Below are 19,036 nucleotides of genomic sequence, written 5' to 3'. Positions count from 1 at the left end.
ATCTTCGAACTACCACAGTGTGAATCATAGGCTTTGCGATAATGTGCCTTTGCTGCAGAGGACAAACTGTAGATAGCCTGTAGGTGGCCTTTTGAGAAGTACACTTAATTATGTGTTTTACCTTTGATTTAGAAAAATATTAGACAATTTCAAATTTCAAATGTCTAATACTATCATGTACAGGAAATAACAATAACACAAAAGTAAAGACTTCCAGCATTCAGATTTGATTCAGCAAGTGACCACAGGTTTTCTGGGATTTGAAAACTGGGTTTAAACCACTATTCCTATATTAATAAAGTTACATATACTACAATACTATTTCAACACTGGTTAATACTGTTGAATTGGTATTCTGTAACTGAATACTTTAACCAACACATTATACTTGGCAATGTGATTTGAGGATACGACTCTGCATAGACACTTCATAGAAAAGGATTACTGTGCAATACATATTTTTTCCCTCTTTTTCTACATATAAACTTCCTTCAAGTTTCAAATTGCCTGGATATTGGAAAGACTGCTGTGTGAAAGGGTATTATGCCACTGTCTACTCTTATTCTATTTTCTACTCTTTTCGCACCTGTTTGGCACACTCCACTGCTGTAAGAAGCGATTAATTCTTAATGAAGCAGTTCACGCAATGTGCATTTGTATTTTAGCACATATGAGGAATTGCCATTCCTGAGATATCGACAGAGATCATAAATTGGAACTTTGCTATAAAAATTAGGAAACAATAAAACTCAGTCACTGTATAGTGAACTATTTTCTTGTCCCAAAATGAATTGGCAAAGGCCTGCAGAATGTGATTTATTTCCTTCTAACAGAATTCCACCTAGTTGCATTGCAGACTGCAACTAATAGGAAGAATGTACAACTGCACATCTCACAGTTTATAGGATTTGGGGTTTGGTTGAAGTTAGGCATGCTATATAGATGATGGACCCCAAAGCCGAGCGCACTCTAGAAAACCAGGGATAATACAGTGCGAGTAAATTAGTTTGCGTGAGAAATGCTCCTTTCCTTGGAGATCTGCTGAAAGAAGCATACATCCTTCCCAGGAGAATAAGGACAGTAAAGGGAAACCATCTCACATATCTTACACTTTCTGGAGGGTTAGGAAGCTATTACATTTCCAAGTCTTTACTGGGCCTTTGAGGAATGAAAGAGAAAATAACACTGCCACAAATCAGCAAAGTAGTGAAAGAAAAGATGGAACAGTGACCAATTCTAAGTGACTGATCCTTAACTTCTTTTCTTGATTTTTATTTTTTTATTCTTTCTTGATTGGAATTTTCAATTCCTGTTATCACACTTCTCTGGCTTCACACTACATATAACATGCCACTTAGCTGTGCCATTGTTTGAAAAAGGTCTCTGTTGAAGAAGGGAATTACAGAAATGGAGGGATGTGTTGTCAAAATCTAAACGTGAATGAAAGATGACAATAACTAAAAATCTTGTGAGGATTATGTGATGAGTTCCAGGTAGAAATTTCTACAGAGTATTGTTCTATATGTTCCTTACTGACTCTCTATTATCTACATTATGTATGCTTGCACAAGAAAGCAATGGTGTACACAGCATTTTGCTCTCTTTTTGTGGAAACGTCAGCGGTGATTGGAAAAATTAACCCAACTTCTTCCAGGACTCTGGAAGTGGCCTGCAGAGAGATTCATTCGGGGACATTGCTTCAAATAATAGGAGTAGATGAACAGTTCTCAGTATAAAACTTGGAACCTTCCAGTTAAATTACTGCCATTTACAATGTGAAAATGCTAAATATTTTATTGCTAGAGATTTTAATTAGAGAAGGTATAGCGTTTAGGTGTGTTTGCTTAGGCTTTCTGAATTTGTCAAGTCTGTAAAACATAGCCAATAGCTTTTCAACAAGGTATTTTCTGAGATTATTGCAAATTTCTATGCTGCTTTAGAATAAAATGTTGTCACTGTTGACTGATACTACTCAGCTGTGGATGGATCATAGGAGGAATAGAGCAGAGAATAAAAATTTGAAGTATAGGTACATAAATATTAAATGTGAATAAAATATCAAATAATAAAGATCAATGTGGTTTTTCCTTACAGGCAGAAAGCTTTATTCTGATTTTAGGTGATGGTCAGACTTAGCTCCTTAAAAGAAACCCGTTTGCTCTTTACCAATATTATGTGGGGTTTACAACAGCTGATTTCCAGCACCATGGAACTATATTCCAGGGGGAGCTCTGAAAGCTTACACTCAAATTTTCAAAAGGCTAAAACCTTGCTATGCTTAGCAGAGCTTAGGGTTCTTCTGAAAGAAGTGCAGCTTGCACGGAGCAAAACTGTTCTGAAAACGTAGCCAATATGAAGCAGGGGAGGGTGAACAGCAACATGACTGAGACACTTGATTTGAAACTGTACTATGGCTACAAACAAAAACCCTACTGTAGACATAACCAAAGGTCACCATCTGTAGTTTCTGGCATGCATTTATGGTTGGATTCACCAGGCTGCTCGTGAAAAAAGAGTATGACCTCTCTTCACACAAGTACAGTTCACTTGATGTGTACATTGGCTTTCATATGGTTCTCTTGGTACTCCTCAGCACTCACAGAATTGTTCCTAATTACAAGCTTAAAACATGGTTGACGCTGTCGGACATGAACAGTGAGCAGAGGCTAACACTGAATTTCGGTCTGGGTTTTAGAAGGGAGATACAATATTTTTTGGACACTATTATCCTTCAGGCTGCATGTGACACTCGTTGCTTTTAAAAATCATGGTGGTCCTGGATATCTCAGCTGCTTAAGGGTCTCTGGATCCAACTGAGAAAAAACCCTTGCCTATGCTCTGGAATTCTCTTGACATCTAGGAAAAAAGTATCATTTCCTAACTACCTGCGGAACAGATATTACACTTTCATACTCTTTCACAATAAGTCTGATGGAGGAGAATGAAAAAAGGTTTGGTTTGCTTACTGCGCTCATGAGAGAGTCCAGCACACTGACAGCAAATGCGGTTCCACATGCAAAGGGCTGCGTGAGATACAGTTCTGTGTCTGGATCATCATCATCATCTTGGTCCAAGAACTGAACGTTTGAATCATTTACTGAAAACATAATAATAATAAAATCATAAGGTGCTTCTGCATCTTCAGCATGTGACCTCACATTTTACACAGTCAGAAAGAAAAAGAAACGGCATATGTCTGGAAACACAGACTTGTGTCTTTGACATCACTGAAATTAAAATCAGGATGGATGTGAAAATGTGCATTTAAAAATCTTTGGGTCAGAATCCTGCTCATAAGAGGTGACTCTTGCTCTTCATAGGTGACTATCCCTTAGCCATAGAAGTAATTTCTTGGCATCACTTGCCTGCACTCCACATGAGATCCACAGGGCTCTTTTATATATTGAAACAATCTTGGTGTTAGTCGGGTACTGTGGCTAGGGTTGTATGCATGTGTAGTGAAATGTTATCAAAAGACAGAAAGTCTGAACCCCTTTGTAAAATTGAGGCTGCCCATAAAACTCTGATCTAGCCCACAGGCATCCGTTAGATGTGCTGCTGTGATTCTTGCTGGAGTGGTGTTAATGCACTTACAGCTCAAAAGAGGATACACTGTCCCTTCAACGGGCATCTGTCTGAATGCATGAGCAATACTCCAGCTGTTCTCTTGCAGCAACACCTTTTTCTCATGTATTTGTCTCCCTAACCTCGCTTGCACAAAATCTGTCTTAGCCAGTGTGAAAAAGGATCTATATCAGGCTGCTTTAAAGAAAAGCCCAAACAAAGTCACATTTGTCATTCAGTCTTTCTTTGGCATTTCATTGTCACAGTTAGGTTCTCTGCTTCCACCTCATGCCACTAAAAATAGTTGTTTCCCTGAGATCAGTTTATCGAGTGATTCATATTTCATTGCATATTTCATTTCCATATTAGTCCTCCTCTAGCATGAAAGCACTGATTGCTTAGCAATGCTATTGCAATACTATTTACCTTAGTAAATGACAAACTGATTCAAATTCCCTTGCAAGGAAAGGAAATTACAAACTTTTTTTGGCATTTGTTATTGCACTCTTTGACTACATCCTTATTCCTTGCGTGAGCCCATCTGCTGACGTCTCCAACACAGGGGAGCTTGGAAATCAACATGAAAGTTGCCGTTAATGTTATCAGATTCTGGCTCTGAACTCTTTAGTTTTAGCCATTCTGCCCGCCATTTGGAACTTCCTTCCTGTATAGTTTCATTTTCCACCCAATCCTTTTCCAACCTGTGTATACTATTGCACTTGCTGTGCTTAGCTTACAGAACACAAATAATTATGGAGAAAACCTCGCTATGTCTTTCAGAAAGAGGTGAGCATTTCTATACTCCTTCTAGACCACTGCTGAGATAGTGCTTGGCCATGATCGTACACCAAGTCAGAACCAGAGCTGAGGTAGGATTTAAAAACCCTGCCTTCCCACTCCAAGACGAAACCATGTGAGCATAACACCTCAGTGTTTTAAATGGAGCTCTGTAAGTCGGAAGATTTTCACCCTAGAAAACACCAATACCTACGGTACTCCTTTCTTTGTACAATGGCTATCAATTTATCCTCTGGGATCTTGAAGAAAATAGTATTTGAAAGCCTGACGTATCATTTCAAAATGTACTTTTTGAAGAGCTCATGACTTAGTTTAATTTGCTAGCTGAGAGCAGGCGCTATTGACAGTAGCATTCTTTTTCCACTTACATCTGGCAGACTAATACCTGACTTTGACACGCACTTGCTAGCCGTGCGTGGTGTCAGTTTCCACAGTACTACAAATCTAATGTGAATCCTGCGAGTGGAGCTTCATCCTCGATATCTTTATCTGCCTGATGCAAGTTAGCTGCTATGATTTCTATGAAAGGTCTCCAGGCTACGTGAGGTAGGCTTGAACGTGTGGTGCTGCGCCATAGGAAATGCTAATCAAACACTGCTTGCAAAAGCTTCTGAGATCTCTCTTTACTGAGAGGGAACAACACAGAAGCTTGGATGCTTTTTTGCAGCTTCAAAACCTGAGCTTCTGAGAGATGGCCTGCTCCCCCAAATAAACAAATAGCTGGAGGGAAAGTGTGATACTGGGGTTTCTTTCCTGTTTTCTTTACTTCTTCTTTGACTTCCTGTGAGAACTGCTAGGGCATGTCCACCAAATTGACAATAGGCTGAAATAACAAACGGAAAAAAAAGAAGGAGAAAGAGAAAAGGAGAGAAAACTTGGTGGGGGAGGGCCCGGGAGGTGGGAATCCAGGCCAGAGAAAATGAATTGGTGAGAAGGTGCTATGAAAACAGCCGGCAGGTCAGACGAGTGTGATCAAAGGTTTACTGATGCTGCGTGAAAAAAAAATCATTAAGAAAGGCCAGAACAAGACAGTCAATTTCAACCAGAACCACAAATAAAACACATTCAAAGCAGTGCCATGAGGGTAGCCCCTCTGATACAGCCAGATAAATAAAGAAAAAGCTGATGACAGTAAGAACAACAGTGGAAAATAAGACAGTGATGTGAAGGAAAAAGGCACTTCTTACCCAGTTCAGTTATCATTAGAATGTGGGTTCCACTGTTTTTTTCCTGACTGATTGAAACCAAAGGCAGAAGTTTGCCAGGCTTAGCTAATAGGTAAAGTATTTAAGGGGGAAAGAAAGTACAGAAAGAGAATAAAGTAAGGGAAAAAGACAGGTAAGGCTCTAAAAAATAAAACTGAAAAAGAAAATAAAAGGACAAAGGACCACAAATCAGGTTTGTATTTGCCGTGAAAAAAACAGACCAGCTTCTGCACTTCACATCACACCACTTGACAACATAAATACCCACAGCCAGAGTGGAAATCAGAGCCTGGTTACCTACCATCATCATATTCTCAGGGGTAAAATTTCTCATACTATTATACAGAGTTTGGTTACACATGATTAAACAGTTCTGGCCCATGAAGAAATAAACAAATGTCCTCTTACTATTGATTAAGTGCACAGGAAATGTCTGCTCATACTTACTGTGCTTCTTTTTATTTTATTTTTATTTTTTTCTTTTCCTAACCTTATCCCAAAGAACCCTGTTTATTTGTTACACTATGTAAAAAGCATCTTGTCTGATGGTGTTTATTTAGGAAAATTAATAAAACCCAAAGGAAAGAGAGAAACATAATTCAATTTTATGCATAAACTGAAACAACGGTTACTAATCTTTCTTTAGAAGGAGTAATTCACAATAGTTATCAGAGTAGAAAACATGGCAGTATAAGATACAATTTAGGTAATTTTCTTATGCGGTCACATAAGAAGGGAGGTGGGAAAACAGACAGGGAAGAGTACATGAATGGAATAGTACACGAACAGATAAATGTTAGCTTGTCTTACCTAGCTCTGTTATAATAGGGATGTTGGCTCCTGTTGTAATGGAAGGTTGACGTAACAGGCCATGGACCGGACTGTTGTCTGGAGATGACCTATCCATCCCAGGGGGTGTAAAGCCTGAATAAATAAATAAATAAATAAAACAAAATAACATGAAGAATAGGAGATTCTGTATGCAAAAAGTTTATTTAGGCTGTAGAAAGATATACTGACAGAAATTTAAAAAAAAAAAAAAAAGAGGGAAAAAAGAGACCATCAGCAGGGAATTTCATAACCATTTTTTTTTTTTTTTTGGCAGGGAGGGAAGGTGCAGTAAAAACATCTGCCTTTCTTTTTATTTTATTTTAGTTTTTTAAATTGACTTGATTTTCACAAATTATTTCTTAAAAGCATAATCTTTCAGAAATATACAAGTAATTTAGAAAGCAGGTTATTTGGTAGCTAAATGTTGTGCTTGCCTAAGTAGTAATAAAAACAATAAATATACAAAAGGACTTTGATTTTAGCTAGGTTTATTTTAGTGTTTCAAATAACAGGTGTCTTTCCTTAAACCTCAATTACCATTACAAAGAGTACTGTTTGTACACAGTAGTACAACCACAAGGAACTTCCATTATCCTGTTGTAAGCTTCCATTTGTTAGTCTGATGTTTGATCAACATGCAGGATTTAGGATTTGTCATTTTCCAGGAACAGTACAACACAATGTTTTTTTTTTTGCTTTTCAGACACACCTTGCATACCCTGCATTTTTATGGGGAACCCCAGTTATAGGAATACTGGGATGAAAAGGCCTATTCTTACAGAAGAACAAACCGAAGATTTTCAAAGAATGTTTAACAAGGACACATGAAAAGAAACTAGAAAAAGATTTACATTTTTGAGGATGTATGGGAAACAAAGGTGGAAGAGGAAACGCATCAGATGGCACGCAAAGAAAGAAAAGACATGGAGAGCAGCAAGGTTCACCTCTAACAAAGACCGTGCTTTCAGCCTGATTCTCTGCATGGTTGGAAATGAATCGCTTGACAATGAGCATCTTTTATTTTATTTTCTTTTTTCTTTTATAATTTAAAGAATAACCAGGCAAAGCTTTTTGGAGTTTGATTGTTGTTGGTGGAAGATAGGTAGTTATACCTACGTACTAAATACTCATGTAACAGTTAGGCTCACATGCATTCCATCTTCCTTGTTCATTGCAGTTGTAGAAAGCATGGGAATGTTCATTTAATGTCATCACTGCAGAAGTGATGGTGAAGCCAGCGTTTGACTTTAGGATTTCATTTAGGACCACTAAATCAAGGTGATATTTTAAAGGAAATATTTGTCATTTGGAACACGACTGACCCAAGCTCCCTTCAAAATATACATTTATGATAAAACTTTTTTTTTTTTTTTTTTTTTTTTTTTCCCTGCACTGGGCCTGCATTTTCCTGCATTGAGTTCTTTAACCTCACACTGGACATCCAGGTCCAGATTTCTGACTGTGGTACTGGTTCTGTATTGTCGTTGCGAGGAATTTTTGTTTTTTTCCAGTGATGATTACCTTTGCTGCCAAACTGTTCCAAAAATTTTGACCACTCAACCTGGACTTCTTGATGTAATGGGATTTTAATTCTTATTTGTCATTCATTTCACTTCTCCCTATTTTTTTTTTCTATATCAAATATAGAATAGATAACTAATAAAACTAGAATCACTGATAAAAGAGACTTACTCAGCCTTCCAAAAGGTGCAAGTATGAATTTCCTTCTATCATGAGAAGCTATACACATTAGGATAAGGGAGTGAAAAGTCTGTAAAGTTGTTCCTTAAGAGAAAAGAGGTGAATGTGGTATCTTCAGCAGACTTGTAAGATAAAAGCATTACCACAGGCAAACCTAAGACAGCAAAGCACTTCTATATCATATTATCAGTGCACAGAAAATCTTTTGACTGCAGATTTCTTAGAGACAATCAGAAATGTTGGTTGCATGAACAGTTGGTCATTTAATACTAGTCATTACACTGAAACTATTTCGTTGAGACCAGCATGGTAACAGTGGTTTGCATTTCCAACTGATATCGTTTTGCAGACATTTCCTTGTGTCTGGCACCAGAACTGATAGCCATTTTGACTCTTGGATTCCATACTGCTGTATGACAGAGCCTAGGACTCTAGGCTCACACTCACACTCACGAAGTGAGTCTAAATGGAAATTTTCCAGGAGCCAATTCAAAGGTCAGAGGTAACTGTGACACTCTCAGAACAGCAGAACAAAAGGAAAGTGGGGCCCCCCCAAAAAGGGAATGCTATCTGAGGACAGGTAGATAATGTGAGACCTCCTCCTGCAGCAGGCTCCTATGTCTAAGTCTTGTGTTCCATTGCACTACAGGAACAGCACAACAAGGCCTTTGTGACACTACATTAAAAAAGTTCAAGTAGCTGTGAACTACTTGAACTGTTACAGTGGCATGCCTAACCAGGTTGTGCGGAGAATTACAAGTCAAAATGGCAACGGCAAGACTTTTGGCACTCACTTATATGAGAGATAACTATTCTTGCTTCCAAGCAACCTAGGGTTGTACTGCTGGGAGCATCCCTAGACACCTCCTTTTCCCGAGGGCTCTTCCCATCTCTCTCTCCCTAAAACAACTTTCAGTAAAGCAGGCTCTTCAGATGGAATAAGCACATAAGCATTTCCCCTATCAGCTAAAAGCAAATACTACCGCTAAATGCATAATAAAAGCATTTCCCCTATCAGCTAAAAGCAAATACTACCGCTAAATGCATAAACGTTTCTTGCCCTGCCACTACTGCAACGTCCACACAGGTGCACATGACTGCGTGCGCACACACATACACTCTCCATAGGTGGCTATTTGCAGACACCTCTCTCTAACCCTTCAAATATTTGTCTTCCTATGATGGTGTTAGAAGATTGAGGTAAAAGTGTCATTTCTGTTATACACAGGCTGACAGCAGCTCTATAATTGCACACTGCATACACAGTGCATTCAGTCTGAAATGCAGGAAGCATGTTAAAGGGATTTTGTTTTCTCCTTGAGTGAAACACAGACTCACGCCTTAGTATTTTTCATTCTATGGTCTGGGGAGATGTAAGAAATATCTGCTATTTTATTTTAATTTCCCTGCCTCATGAAGACACCTCTAAAAATCTGCTTTTGAATAATATAAAAATATTGGAATATTTGGAGAAAAAGAAGAATTGGAATTCTTGGAGATTTGGTGTGCCTATGAGCTAGGAGGCAAAAGGCATCGTCCACTTTCAGGCCACACTCTTGCTCCCAAGTTAAAATGTAAATTCCATAGATAGCCTTTCTTTTTTCTAGCAGAAAAAAAAAAAAAAAAAAAAAGTGAAGGAAAACTAACCTGCTTTATCACAACTTTTATTTAAAAGCATGAAAAACTACAAGTGACAGCTGTGCAGATTCAGTGAATGTGACATTTTTGAATTTCTTCAACTTGACAAGTAAACACCTTAAATCGGTAATGCTATATGCATAATACATGACCTGTATTTTGACATCCATCATCAAATGCTGACTTGAGAAAATACAGGTTTGTACGTCAAGGAATAGCACCCATAAAGCAGGGAGAAATTCAGGTCACAGGGTATTAGGAAAACTCTATTTCATTACAGAAGCTGAAACAAGCTAAGGCATCAGATTTAAGATCCATTTTCAGCTGTGAAAAGATTCAATTCCTCTGCAGAGAGCATTCATTTAGAAATGACATGCTTTCCTCACAGCCTCTTTTCATTTTCCTTTTCATATTCCATTTTCTCCTTCAGTCCCCAAACCTTGTTCCATTAACTCTCATAAAAATGGTAAAACAGGGCTGATAGTTGTGATCTTCTTATAACCACAGTGTCTCCTTGCTCACAAACAACTGACGGAGTTGCAGCTACAATTGCTCAATAGGATCAACCTCTAGAGTAAAATTTGTGTGGCCTCATAAAGCCTGAGCACACTAAGGAAATACAATGGCAGAGAGGGGCTTATGAGGAAGGACAACTGGGGTCATGCCACAACAGCTGGCGATAGTGCTAATAGCCATAACCTCCAAAGGAGGAAACAGCTTGGACTTCAGCAGGATGTAGCAAGTCCCTGTCTTTCTCTGAAAGAAAATGCTGCCAAACAGTGGATTAGCTATATCACATCTCTGAGAAGAATACAGAACCCAGGCTCCTGACATGCTCAGTGTCAGTGAGGACCAGCAGTTCCTGCTTCTTTCTCAGCAGTGGCCTTCCATGTTGAGAGGCTGGGACTTCTGTGCCCCAGATCCTTTACCTACACTGAAGCAGTCTAAGCCTCCTGCAGCCTCTGTGGAAAGCAGCTGGTTTCACACCTTGGTTCTGTGCAAAAAAATATTTCTCAGCTCCCTCTGGAATACTACTGCTAAAATGGGTGGACTAAACAAACAGTTGCATTAGAGACAACACTGTGTCTCTTTTAAGACATTCTTTGTTTTGTGGAAGGAGAACCCCTGGGAAACCTCCTCTCAGTGAGATAATCTCCTGTTTCCAAGAGCTGCTGAAGATCCACGTGCTGCCGTGCTTGGAGCTCAGCAGGGCCTGTCAGCCCTGACCCCTCCTTGTCTCCGTTAATTCCACCTTCAAAAAGATGAGCAGTACAGGGCTTCTGTGAGACCTGTGCCTGATGAGCCAGGCCCTGGCACTCTCAGGGGAGCTATAATACTGGCTTAGCAGCAACATACAGGTACTCTGGGAGCCACAGGGGCACAGTGATTAAATTTGAAATTATGAAACGCTGGCATGGCTGAACAGTGACTTCTGCCCATTGAAAGCACTGACAATAATGTTTGCTCTGCTTATGTCTTGTTTGGAGCGACTGGCCCGATGGCCATGTGATCTGCTGATTTTGCTTGCCAGAAACTGCTTTTCCTTTGTTTCTGTGCAGTTCACTTGACTAAGTAAAGTCCTGAGAACTGCAGAAAGGCCTGCTCTATGTAGCCGTAGATATATCCTTTTACTTGGCTGATAGACCAGTAAAGGCTTGCTGGGGTTTTGAGGTCAAGACAATTTTGGCTCTTGGATGGATGTACGCCACATGTGTTCCACTGGCTTCACTGACACCCAGATGGGCATATTCCCAAACCAAATTTTTACTTTAAATTCTAAAAAAAATCTTCCATCTGAGAGGGTCACAGAAGATCCTTTACAGCCTCTTGCCCCTTCCCCCTTTGCCTCCCATCCCTTTCCAAACATGCATGTTTTCCTAAACTGGAACTCTGTGTAACCAGAATGCAGTTTACCAAACTGAAAACCTGCCTGGTGAATCTAAAGTTTGTGATCCTGTCATTAAAGTGCCATTTAAATTGATAATGCATTTCAATTAATGCTATTCTAGGAAAAGGTGCCATGTGATTCATTGGGTACAGTAAGCACTACGGTCCTCAAAAATATAATTTATAAAGCATACATGCTATGAACTAGCTCTGGCTCATCTGAAAATGATGAAGTGCCATTCATATTTTGAGTAGCACACAGGTGGTGAACTACCAGACACATCCCTGCCAAGTTATTGCACAGGAATATGAGCCAAGGATTTTCATTAGGCAGAGCCAGACAAAAAGAAATAATTCACTTACAAAAGGACCTCACAGCTATATCCCTTTGCTACCATTTGCTGACAATGTCCATTAATATTCCATTGCATTCAAAGTAATGATAGACTATACCTGTTATTCTCCAAAGTACAGCCACTGGGGTACACCTGGAAAGTTCAGCAGCAGTCATGCAGCTAAAGAGCTGCTGACATTCATGGGAATCTGTTACCACCATTCAATTTAGAAACAATTCTAGCTTCAGTATCCCATGCGATCTGTCAGAGAGTTGTAGTTTGGCCTTAGAGCCTGAATATCCTAAATTCTGATTTCAATTCTGACTTTTACTGTCATTTGTGCCTGAAGATATAAAAACCTCTTGGAGGTTATCTCTAAAGCTCTTGAAGAGAGGAGGAACATGGGAGAGCAGATGTGACTCTGTATGCTCCCAGCTTTCTTACAGTCTGCAACATCTTCAGAGATGCTCTCTTAACTGCCTGGGCCCAAACACAGGCCATGCTACAGACAGTGGAGGGTGAAGAAGGATACCTGTTTCAATTGTAACAAGCTTCCAATGATCTGGGACTGGAACAACCCCTGAGGCACTGAATGCTGAGAAACACCGTTATAGAGAAAAAGCTGTTCATCTTCCTCCCAGGAAAGTGCTCTTCTCTGATATCTGTTCTTTTCCGTACTGTTAAATTACAGAATGCTCATAGTGAAAATGTCCCAATTAAAGTTCTTAGGAAAGCATGGGGTAACACTGGTCTTTGTTCTCCCAGGGTGTGTAAGTGGTCCCACATAAAACTGTAAGGAATTTATAGGTTTACAGGTTCTAGCACTGCTCTTTTGAGGCAGAATTCAGCTGTAAAATCAAAGACTAGGAGAAGGCTTGGATTTTCATCATTTTGAGGTCTAGGACTGAATGATACCACATTGCTTCTCTTTTCTATTGTGAACTGCATAACGTTAGAATTAGAGCTGTATTTTAATCATAGCACAGAATCCTGTATAACTTTGAGCCTTTCATTCACAGCCATATATGCGTCTTTTCCCAGTATGAGTCTCATTTTGAATTTCACTAGGGAACACACACAAAAACTCTGATGAAGGCCTTTTGAGACTAATGTATTTTTACAAAAAATTTCACATAGTAATTACCCAGACCATAGATCTGCCCAGTTTCATCACAAACTTACACAACTCGAAATTACCAAAACAAACAGTCTTTCTTTACCACTGCTTTGCAAAGCATAGCTGTGATATTCTCTTTATATACTCTGCTTTTTCAAATTTTGTTCTGGAAGAATCAATAGAAATAAAGACGTATTTGTCAAGAGGAAGAAGAAAGAGTAACAATTGTTCTTTCAGGATTTTTGGATCAGCAGCTATCCAAAATGCTTTACTTACTATGGAACATCCTTAAATTCATAACATCATCAGCAAATATAATTCTGGCTTTTTTAACTACTTTACTTATAACTTCAGTGTGCAAAGTGTACATTTTTGGAATTGTTCTTACATTGTTCTCCATTTGCCATTTGATAGGTTTCTATGCCGCATAATTCTACAGTATAAAGTTGGTAGCATCAAAGTATAGCACAGGTTTGCAGCTAGAAGATTTTGCTATATAAAAAAGCCAAATCCCTCTCTGTTTATTCATTAATCACCTATGCATATCTAGATCTCAGGCAAACATAAATAAAAATGGTGAATAAAACTTATCAAATAAATTAAGCTATATTATCTAGTTCACAGAGACAGGTATTCAGTAAATGCAAAGAAAATTGAAAGTTTAACATTAACAATTACATACAGGCATTTTAGGTAAAACTCTACATTATGTCATTATATTAAATAAAGTAAATTTTTCCAAGTCAAATAAGGAAGAGCAAAGCTGGATGTTACAGACAGAAATCAATAAAAATATTTTAATAAATAAAAATAGCAATGCTGTCCACTGCATGATTGGCAACTGCTGAAACATAAATTAAATAAATTTCCCATTGCTGTTTATGGGAAAATTATGCAGATTAGAATGTGATTAGGTTTATATCATGAGACTCAATTTGGACTTTTAATCTATTAAGCTCCAATAAATGAGGCATCTGAATAGCTCCCCTGAGCTGCCACAGTAATAACCACAGCAGTCATTTTTTGCAGTATGTATTCCTACAATTTCTTTAGCAGATGAGGTTAAGAAAATTCCACATCTTTAAGTACAATTACTTAGTAACTTCTACAAAATTTTCAAGTGTATGCATTGAGGAAATGGATTCATACAAAATGCTTAAACAGACGTTTTTTTGATAATCAGCATCTGTCACTATTCTAGCAATATTGTTTTTACATCAACTTGGATTTACTTACAGTTGACTTCATGGTCTGTGTGGGCTAGACTGTGCCAGCAGACTTGTAAATTACTCAAGCTGGAACTGAGCTGGAAACCTATGGTAAAATGTCATTAGGTTCTCTATAGGCTGGGTCAAAACTAAAATCCCACATTCAAGGCTGTCTTGGGGAAAATATTTAACTGTAAAGGCTAAGGCCTCATTTTATCGAAGAAATCTGAACTGGATTCCCAGAGTGGAGACAGGCTGGATTCAGATCAAGACCACCTCTAATTTATATGGCAGGTATGCTCCACAGGCCTACTGCACATTTCCTGTAGATTAATTTCTTTACAAGTATCTGAAAGTTCTCCAGTTTTACTCCATTTTGTAAAAAAGCAACTCTAGGCAAAGACTGCCAACTAGGGAGCATTTTGTGCCCGTGTCCAGTCCTGCAACATTTCACCATATCCTGCCACCACTCTTTAGCTCTTTAGTGGCCTGGATCTCATAAAAGAACACAGTCAAGTGACAGTATGCAGGTGATTCCAACAGATTAAATTTGTAGGGTTTGATTGAATGCTTGGAATAAAGGAACAAGTGTTTTGTGTTTTAGTATGAATATATTTTCAAATATATTAACATAAATATTAGCATACATTAATATATATATTAATTATATTATTAGAGAATTATATGTTAACAGCAAAATATAAGCATAGATTTTACATATTTTAGCAGAGAATTTCCTTTCTGACTTCATACTTTCAGCATACTAAAACAAAGATTCTCCACAAGCCAAAATTTTTACCAGAACTCCACACTGGACTCCTTCAATGCTGGAAAAAAAATCAGTCAACCCTTCGTCGCTCCAGTTTTGCCTTCTATAATGCATACAACTTCAGAGTAACATCTCTTTTAAAGACTTGTCATATAAGAAAATAAATATCAAATCTGCATAACACTACCTCAACCAACTTTTCCAGAGAAATGTCACTCTCCCCAGGGTTCAATAAACACTGTGGAGAATGATAATTGCCCAAGGAGCATTTGTATACTTTAAATAGAACCCTCTTGATCATAAAGGGAGCATACTACATCCCTACTACAGTTTAATCTCAACCCTGAAAATAACACATGGTGCCCAATTTGACATGGGAATAAGGAAATAGCATTTTAAGGATTGTAGAATATTTTTAAAACACATCATTCCAACAACACAATTATTTGTTCTGTAGAATTATCAGTCTAACTGGCCTGTATGAGGACCAACCCTGTCACGTACAATAATGTAATAAAATACCTCCAGAAAGTATTTCCATTAAAACAAGTGTCAACCCTCTGATACTGAAATTCACAAGAATGGCTAACATATCAACCCAGTCTTATACTCTGATCAACTCAAGAAATTATCCCTGTTTTGTATGTCACGTATACAGAATACCACATTCTATTTTGACTCTGTCCAGGAATAAACAGACAATAAAGATCTCAATTTCTCTCTACTTCTCTCTCTCTCTTTTTTTTTCTCCTCACATACAAAAAAGAAAAAAAAATTAAATAGAAATTGCAGAGATATGGATTCAGGAAGAATTTGAGGTTTATTTAATTATAATTATTTATAATTATATATATAATTCTAATATAATATAATTATAATTATATAGAAATATTAACTAATTATTATCTAATTGCATATTCTTGAAGGGTGTATGAGAACCACCATATTAGATACATATATTTCCTAAAGTTATGTCGACACGCCTGCCTGACATGTAACATTGATACTACTGGTGGTACCCAGTCTGAATCTCTGCTTTGGTCAGTACAGGCTCCAGAATCAAAAAGCCAGATGCAACCTACACCTCTTATGGCCATTGTGGAGGAAAGAATGTCCAAAGCACATTGTCACCAGTTTAAATAAACAAATAATTTGCTAACATATACACATATATGTAGAAAAAAAAAAAAAAGTATACAGAAAACCATTGAGATACTGTCTACTCTTAGGTAAAAAATGAAGTTTCAGTTGCTACCTTTGCACTGTTTTGGCTCACAGTTTTTTCCCCTTTTCTCTGAATATTAATCTTAGAAAGAAAAGTAATTTATTATCATGACAGAGTTACACACATACATTATTTTATTAGAGTTTTTGTTAAAAACCTTAAGACTTGTCTCATTTGGTTCAAATATCTTTGTCCATTAAAAAAAAAAAAAAAAAAAAAAAAAAAAAAAAAAACACCAGCGGAAGTTTCTCTACACCAGCTCTGCTTCTATATTATTTATATGGGATCCCATTTTTACTAGAAACTTGGATGATCAAGACAAAGGCAGCAGTAAAATGTTATGTGGTGTTCTTTAGGTACTGAAAAATCAAGTAGCAACCATTACATGTATGGCATGCTATCCAGTATACAGTAAAATTACACTGAATACTTACATTGGGCTGGGTTTTTAGTTTTCAGCCTTATATTGACTGTTTATTGTCACTCACTCATCTACATATTACTGTTTATGCCACTTACAAATGGCATAATCTCTATAAGCACTTAAGCACTCTATACTCTATAATCACTTAAACTTTCCTACACAATATTATTTACTGTAAAGCTAGACAGATCAATAAAAATTCTTTGCTTTCATATTGGACTTTCATTACTACAAATATCAGTAGAAACAGCCATCCTTTCCAGTAGGGGTTTTGAACACTTTTGAACATTTATTTCTTGTTATTTTCTTCTAATAAATATTCACATTGATGTGATTTTTCATCACACAGAAGTGAGAGAGAATTCAAAAAGTTGGCGTCTGTGGTTTGTGGTGGACCAGTCTGAAATTTAAACCTGCAGATACATATTAAGGTCTTCCTCTAAACTGCATTATAACAGAAAATTGAATTACGTGTTTACATTTGAAATCACAAAGTACATGACCATAAAGTAAGCTTAATAACGTGGAATCACTTTCCTCTCTTGCAAGGAAACTATATTGAAATGTGTATTACAAGATACCTTGCTTAAGGACTGCCTTTCCTTATCTATCCTGACAAACTTTCCACTAGTTAGCAAAGGATATCTCATGCTTCGACTCATATGAGGAGAGTCCTAAGGAACTGAGAACTGACAGAATACTACTCCTGGAGGAAATGGGGAGAAATGGGTAGCCTTGGGAAGGCTCTGCTGCTCCCCTGCCTCCCTGGGCTGTACTCTCATGCCACATTTCTGGCTAACAAAAGGTTGCAAATATGGCTTCAAGTCTGTGTTTGAATGACTGTTTTAATTCCAGGAATCCTTTTCCATGATTCTCTGGCAAATCCCTTCCCAGCATAATACTGGTTTTATGAACTCTAAAGAAGATTGGTAGCAAGGGGCAGACAAGGAAGTGAAGTAGCTTATAATAGAGTGTCTGAACATGTGAGTTCTTAGGCACACACTAGAAATAGCTAGGTTCATAAATTGGAATTACATGGGAAAATCTTTCTGATATTTGTCTTCTAGGAAAGAGATCCCCAAAGCATTATTTAAAATAGCCTTAACACCGATTAGATAAATACATTTAGATAAATTAAATAATTAAAACAGATTAGATAAATTTAGTAGTGTGGTGTACATATAAATATACACATACATATATTTATATATATATACGTGAAATTATTTTGGAAAAGTTTTAAGTTGCTTTAGTCTAGAAAGATATCTTCATACAGGAACAGTTAGAACAGGAAAAAAATGCAAATTATTGTGGCCTTTTAACAGATATAATTTCTAAATATACAGCTTAATATCCTAAACAAAATAGTGCACATACCTTTTTTATTTATTTTTGTTTACAGCATAAACTGTTTTTGAGCAAGCTTCTTCTTGTCAGTAATGGAATGTTTGTTCTTAAGAATACCTCATATACTTGTAGCATTATCAGTCTAATCCATCTGTCCTCAAAAAAAGGAAGAAACAATTCCCCATATTTTTTCCAGCACCTATACTGTCTGATTTCAGAGAAATCTTTCTCTTTTTTTTTTCCCTTCCCCATTCCCCCCCCCCCTTTTTTTTTTTTTTTGGTTTGAAGATACATTCTTTCAAAAATGACATTCTATCTTTGCCCTCATTTGGAGAATCAGTCAAGGAACAAGAAAACTGCCATAAATTTAACAGAAATAAAAAGTCCTATAAAGACATCTAATTACAGAGTTCTAGTTCTGCCACTGTATTTTAGGAAAACTCTGTAAAGTTGAACAGAAAATATATATTCACAATGTTGAGACACTTTATCTTCCAATACTGACCAGTACTCATACTCCTGTATTAGTATTGTAGTATTCAAAATTTAAAGTTGAACAACAGCCAGTCCTCAAATCAATACGAAGAGTTCAGTCTCAACGGTACTCTCATAGAATATACATTAGAACTCTAATGAATGTTTGCAAAAGATCATGTATTCTTAGGACATTACCTAAACTAGATATTATCTTACTCTTGTATCCAATTAAGTAAGCACAGAAATTCTATTTTATTAATCTCGTCCTGTTGAATAAAATTAAGTCACAATACCTAGACAAGACCAAAGCTTACCCTTCTTCCTTCAATAACAAAGCCTACTATGCCCATTGTAAAGTTCATGGCTTTACTTCTCTGGGTTTGGTTTGTTAGGATAGTAAAAAGAAAAGCCGCAAAAATACAGCATTAGGAGCACAGCAGGTATTGAGACCCAAGTGAAGGGAGTGCCTCAGCACAGCCTGCATACGCTGAAAGCTTTGGATGTTGTAGG

At 37.4% G+C, this 19,036-nt stretch overlaps 1 protein-coding gene across 37 annotated transcripts in view; it reads right to left on the bottom strand.

The window, feature by feature from the left end:
- Positions 1–19,036, bottom strand: part of KCNMA1 (potassium calcium-activated channel subfamily M alpha 1) — a 467,608-nt gene that overhangs the window by 20,157 nt on the left and 428,415 nt on the right. For 27 of the 37 annotated variants that reach the window (XM_068688906.1, XM_068688907.1, XM_068688903.1 and 24 more), the window contains 2 exons: positions 6,378–6,491; positions 2,967–3,097 (listed from right to left, as the gene is read on the bottom strand). In XM_068688906.1, coding sequence (XP_068545007.1) covers positions 2,967–3,097; positions 6,378–6,491 — 245 coding nt within the window. Of the gene's footprint in view, positions 1–2,966; positions 3,098–5,549; positions 5,634–6,377; positions 6,492–19,036 lie in introns of all 37 variants that reach the window. The other 10 variants (XM_068688905.1, XM_068688901.1, XM_068688902.1 and 7 more) reach the window with 1 other exon arrangement.

Source organism: Anas acuta, chromosome 7 (assembly GCF_963932015.1).
Source record: "Anas acuta chromosome 7, bAnaAcu1.1, whole genome shotgun sequence".
NCBI lineage: Eukaryota > Metazoa > Chordata > Aves > Anseriformes > Anatidae > Anas > Anas acuta.
This window is presented reverse-complemented; position numbering and strand designations above follow the sequence as displayed.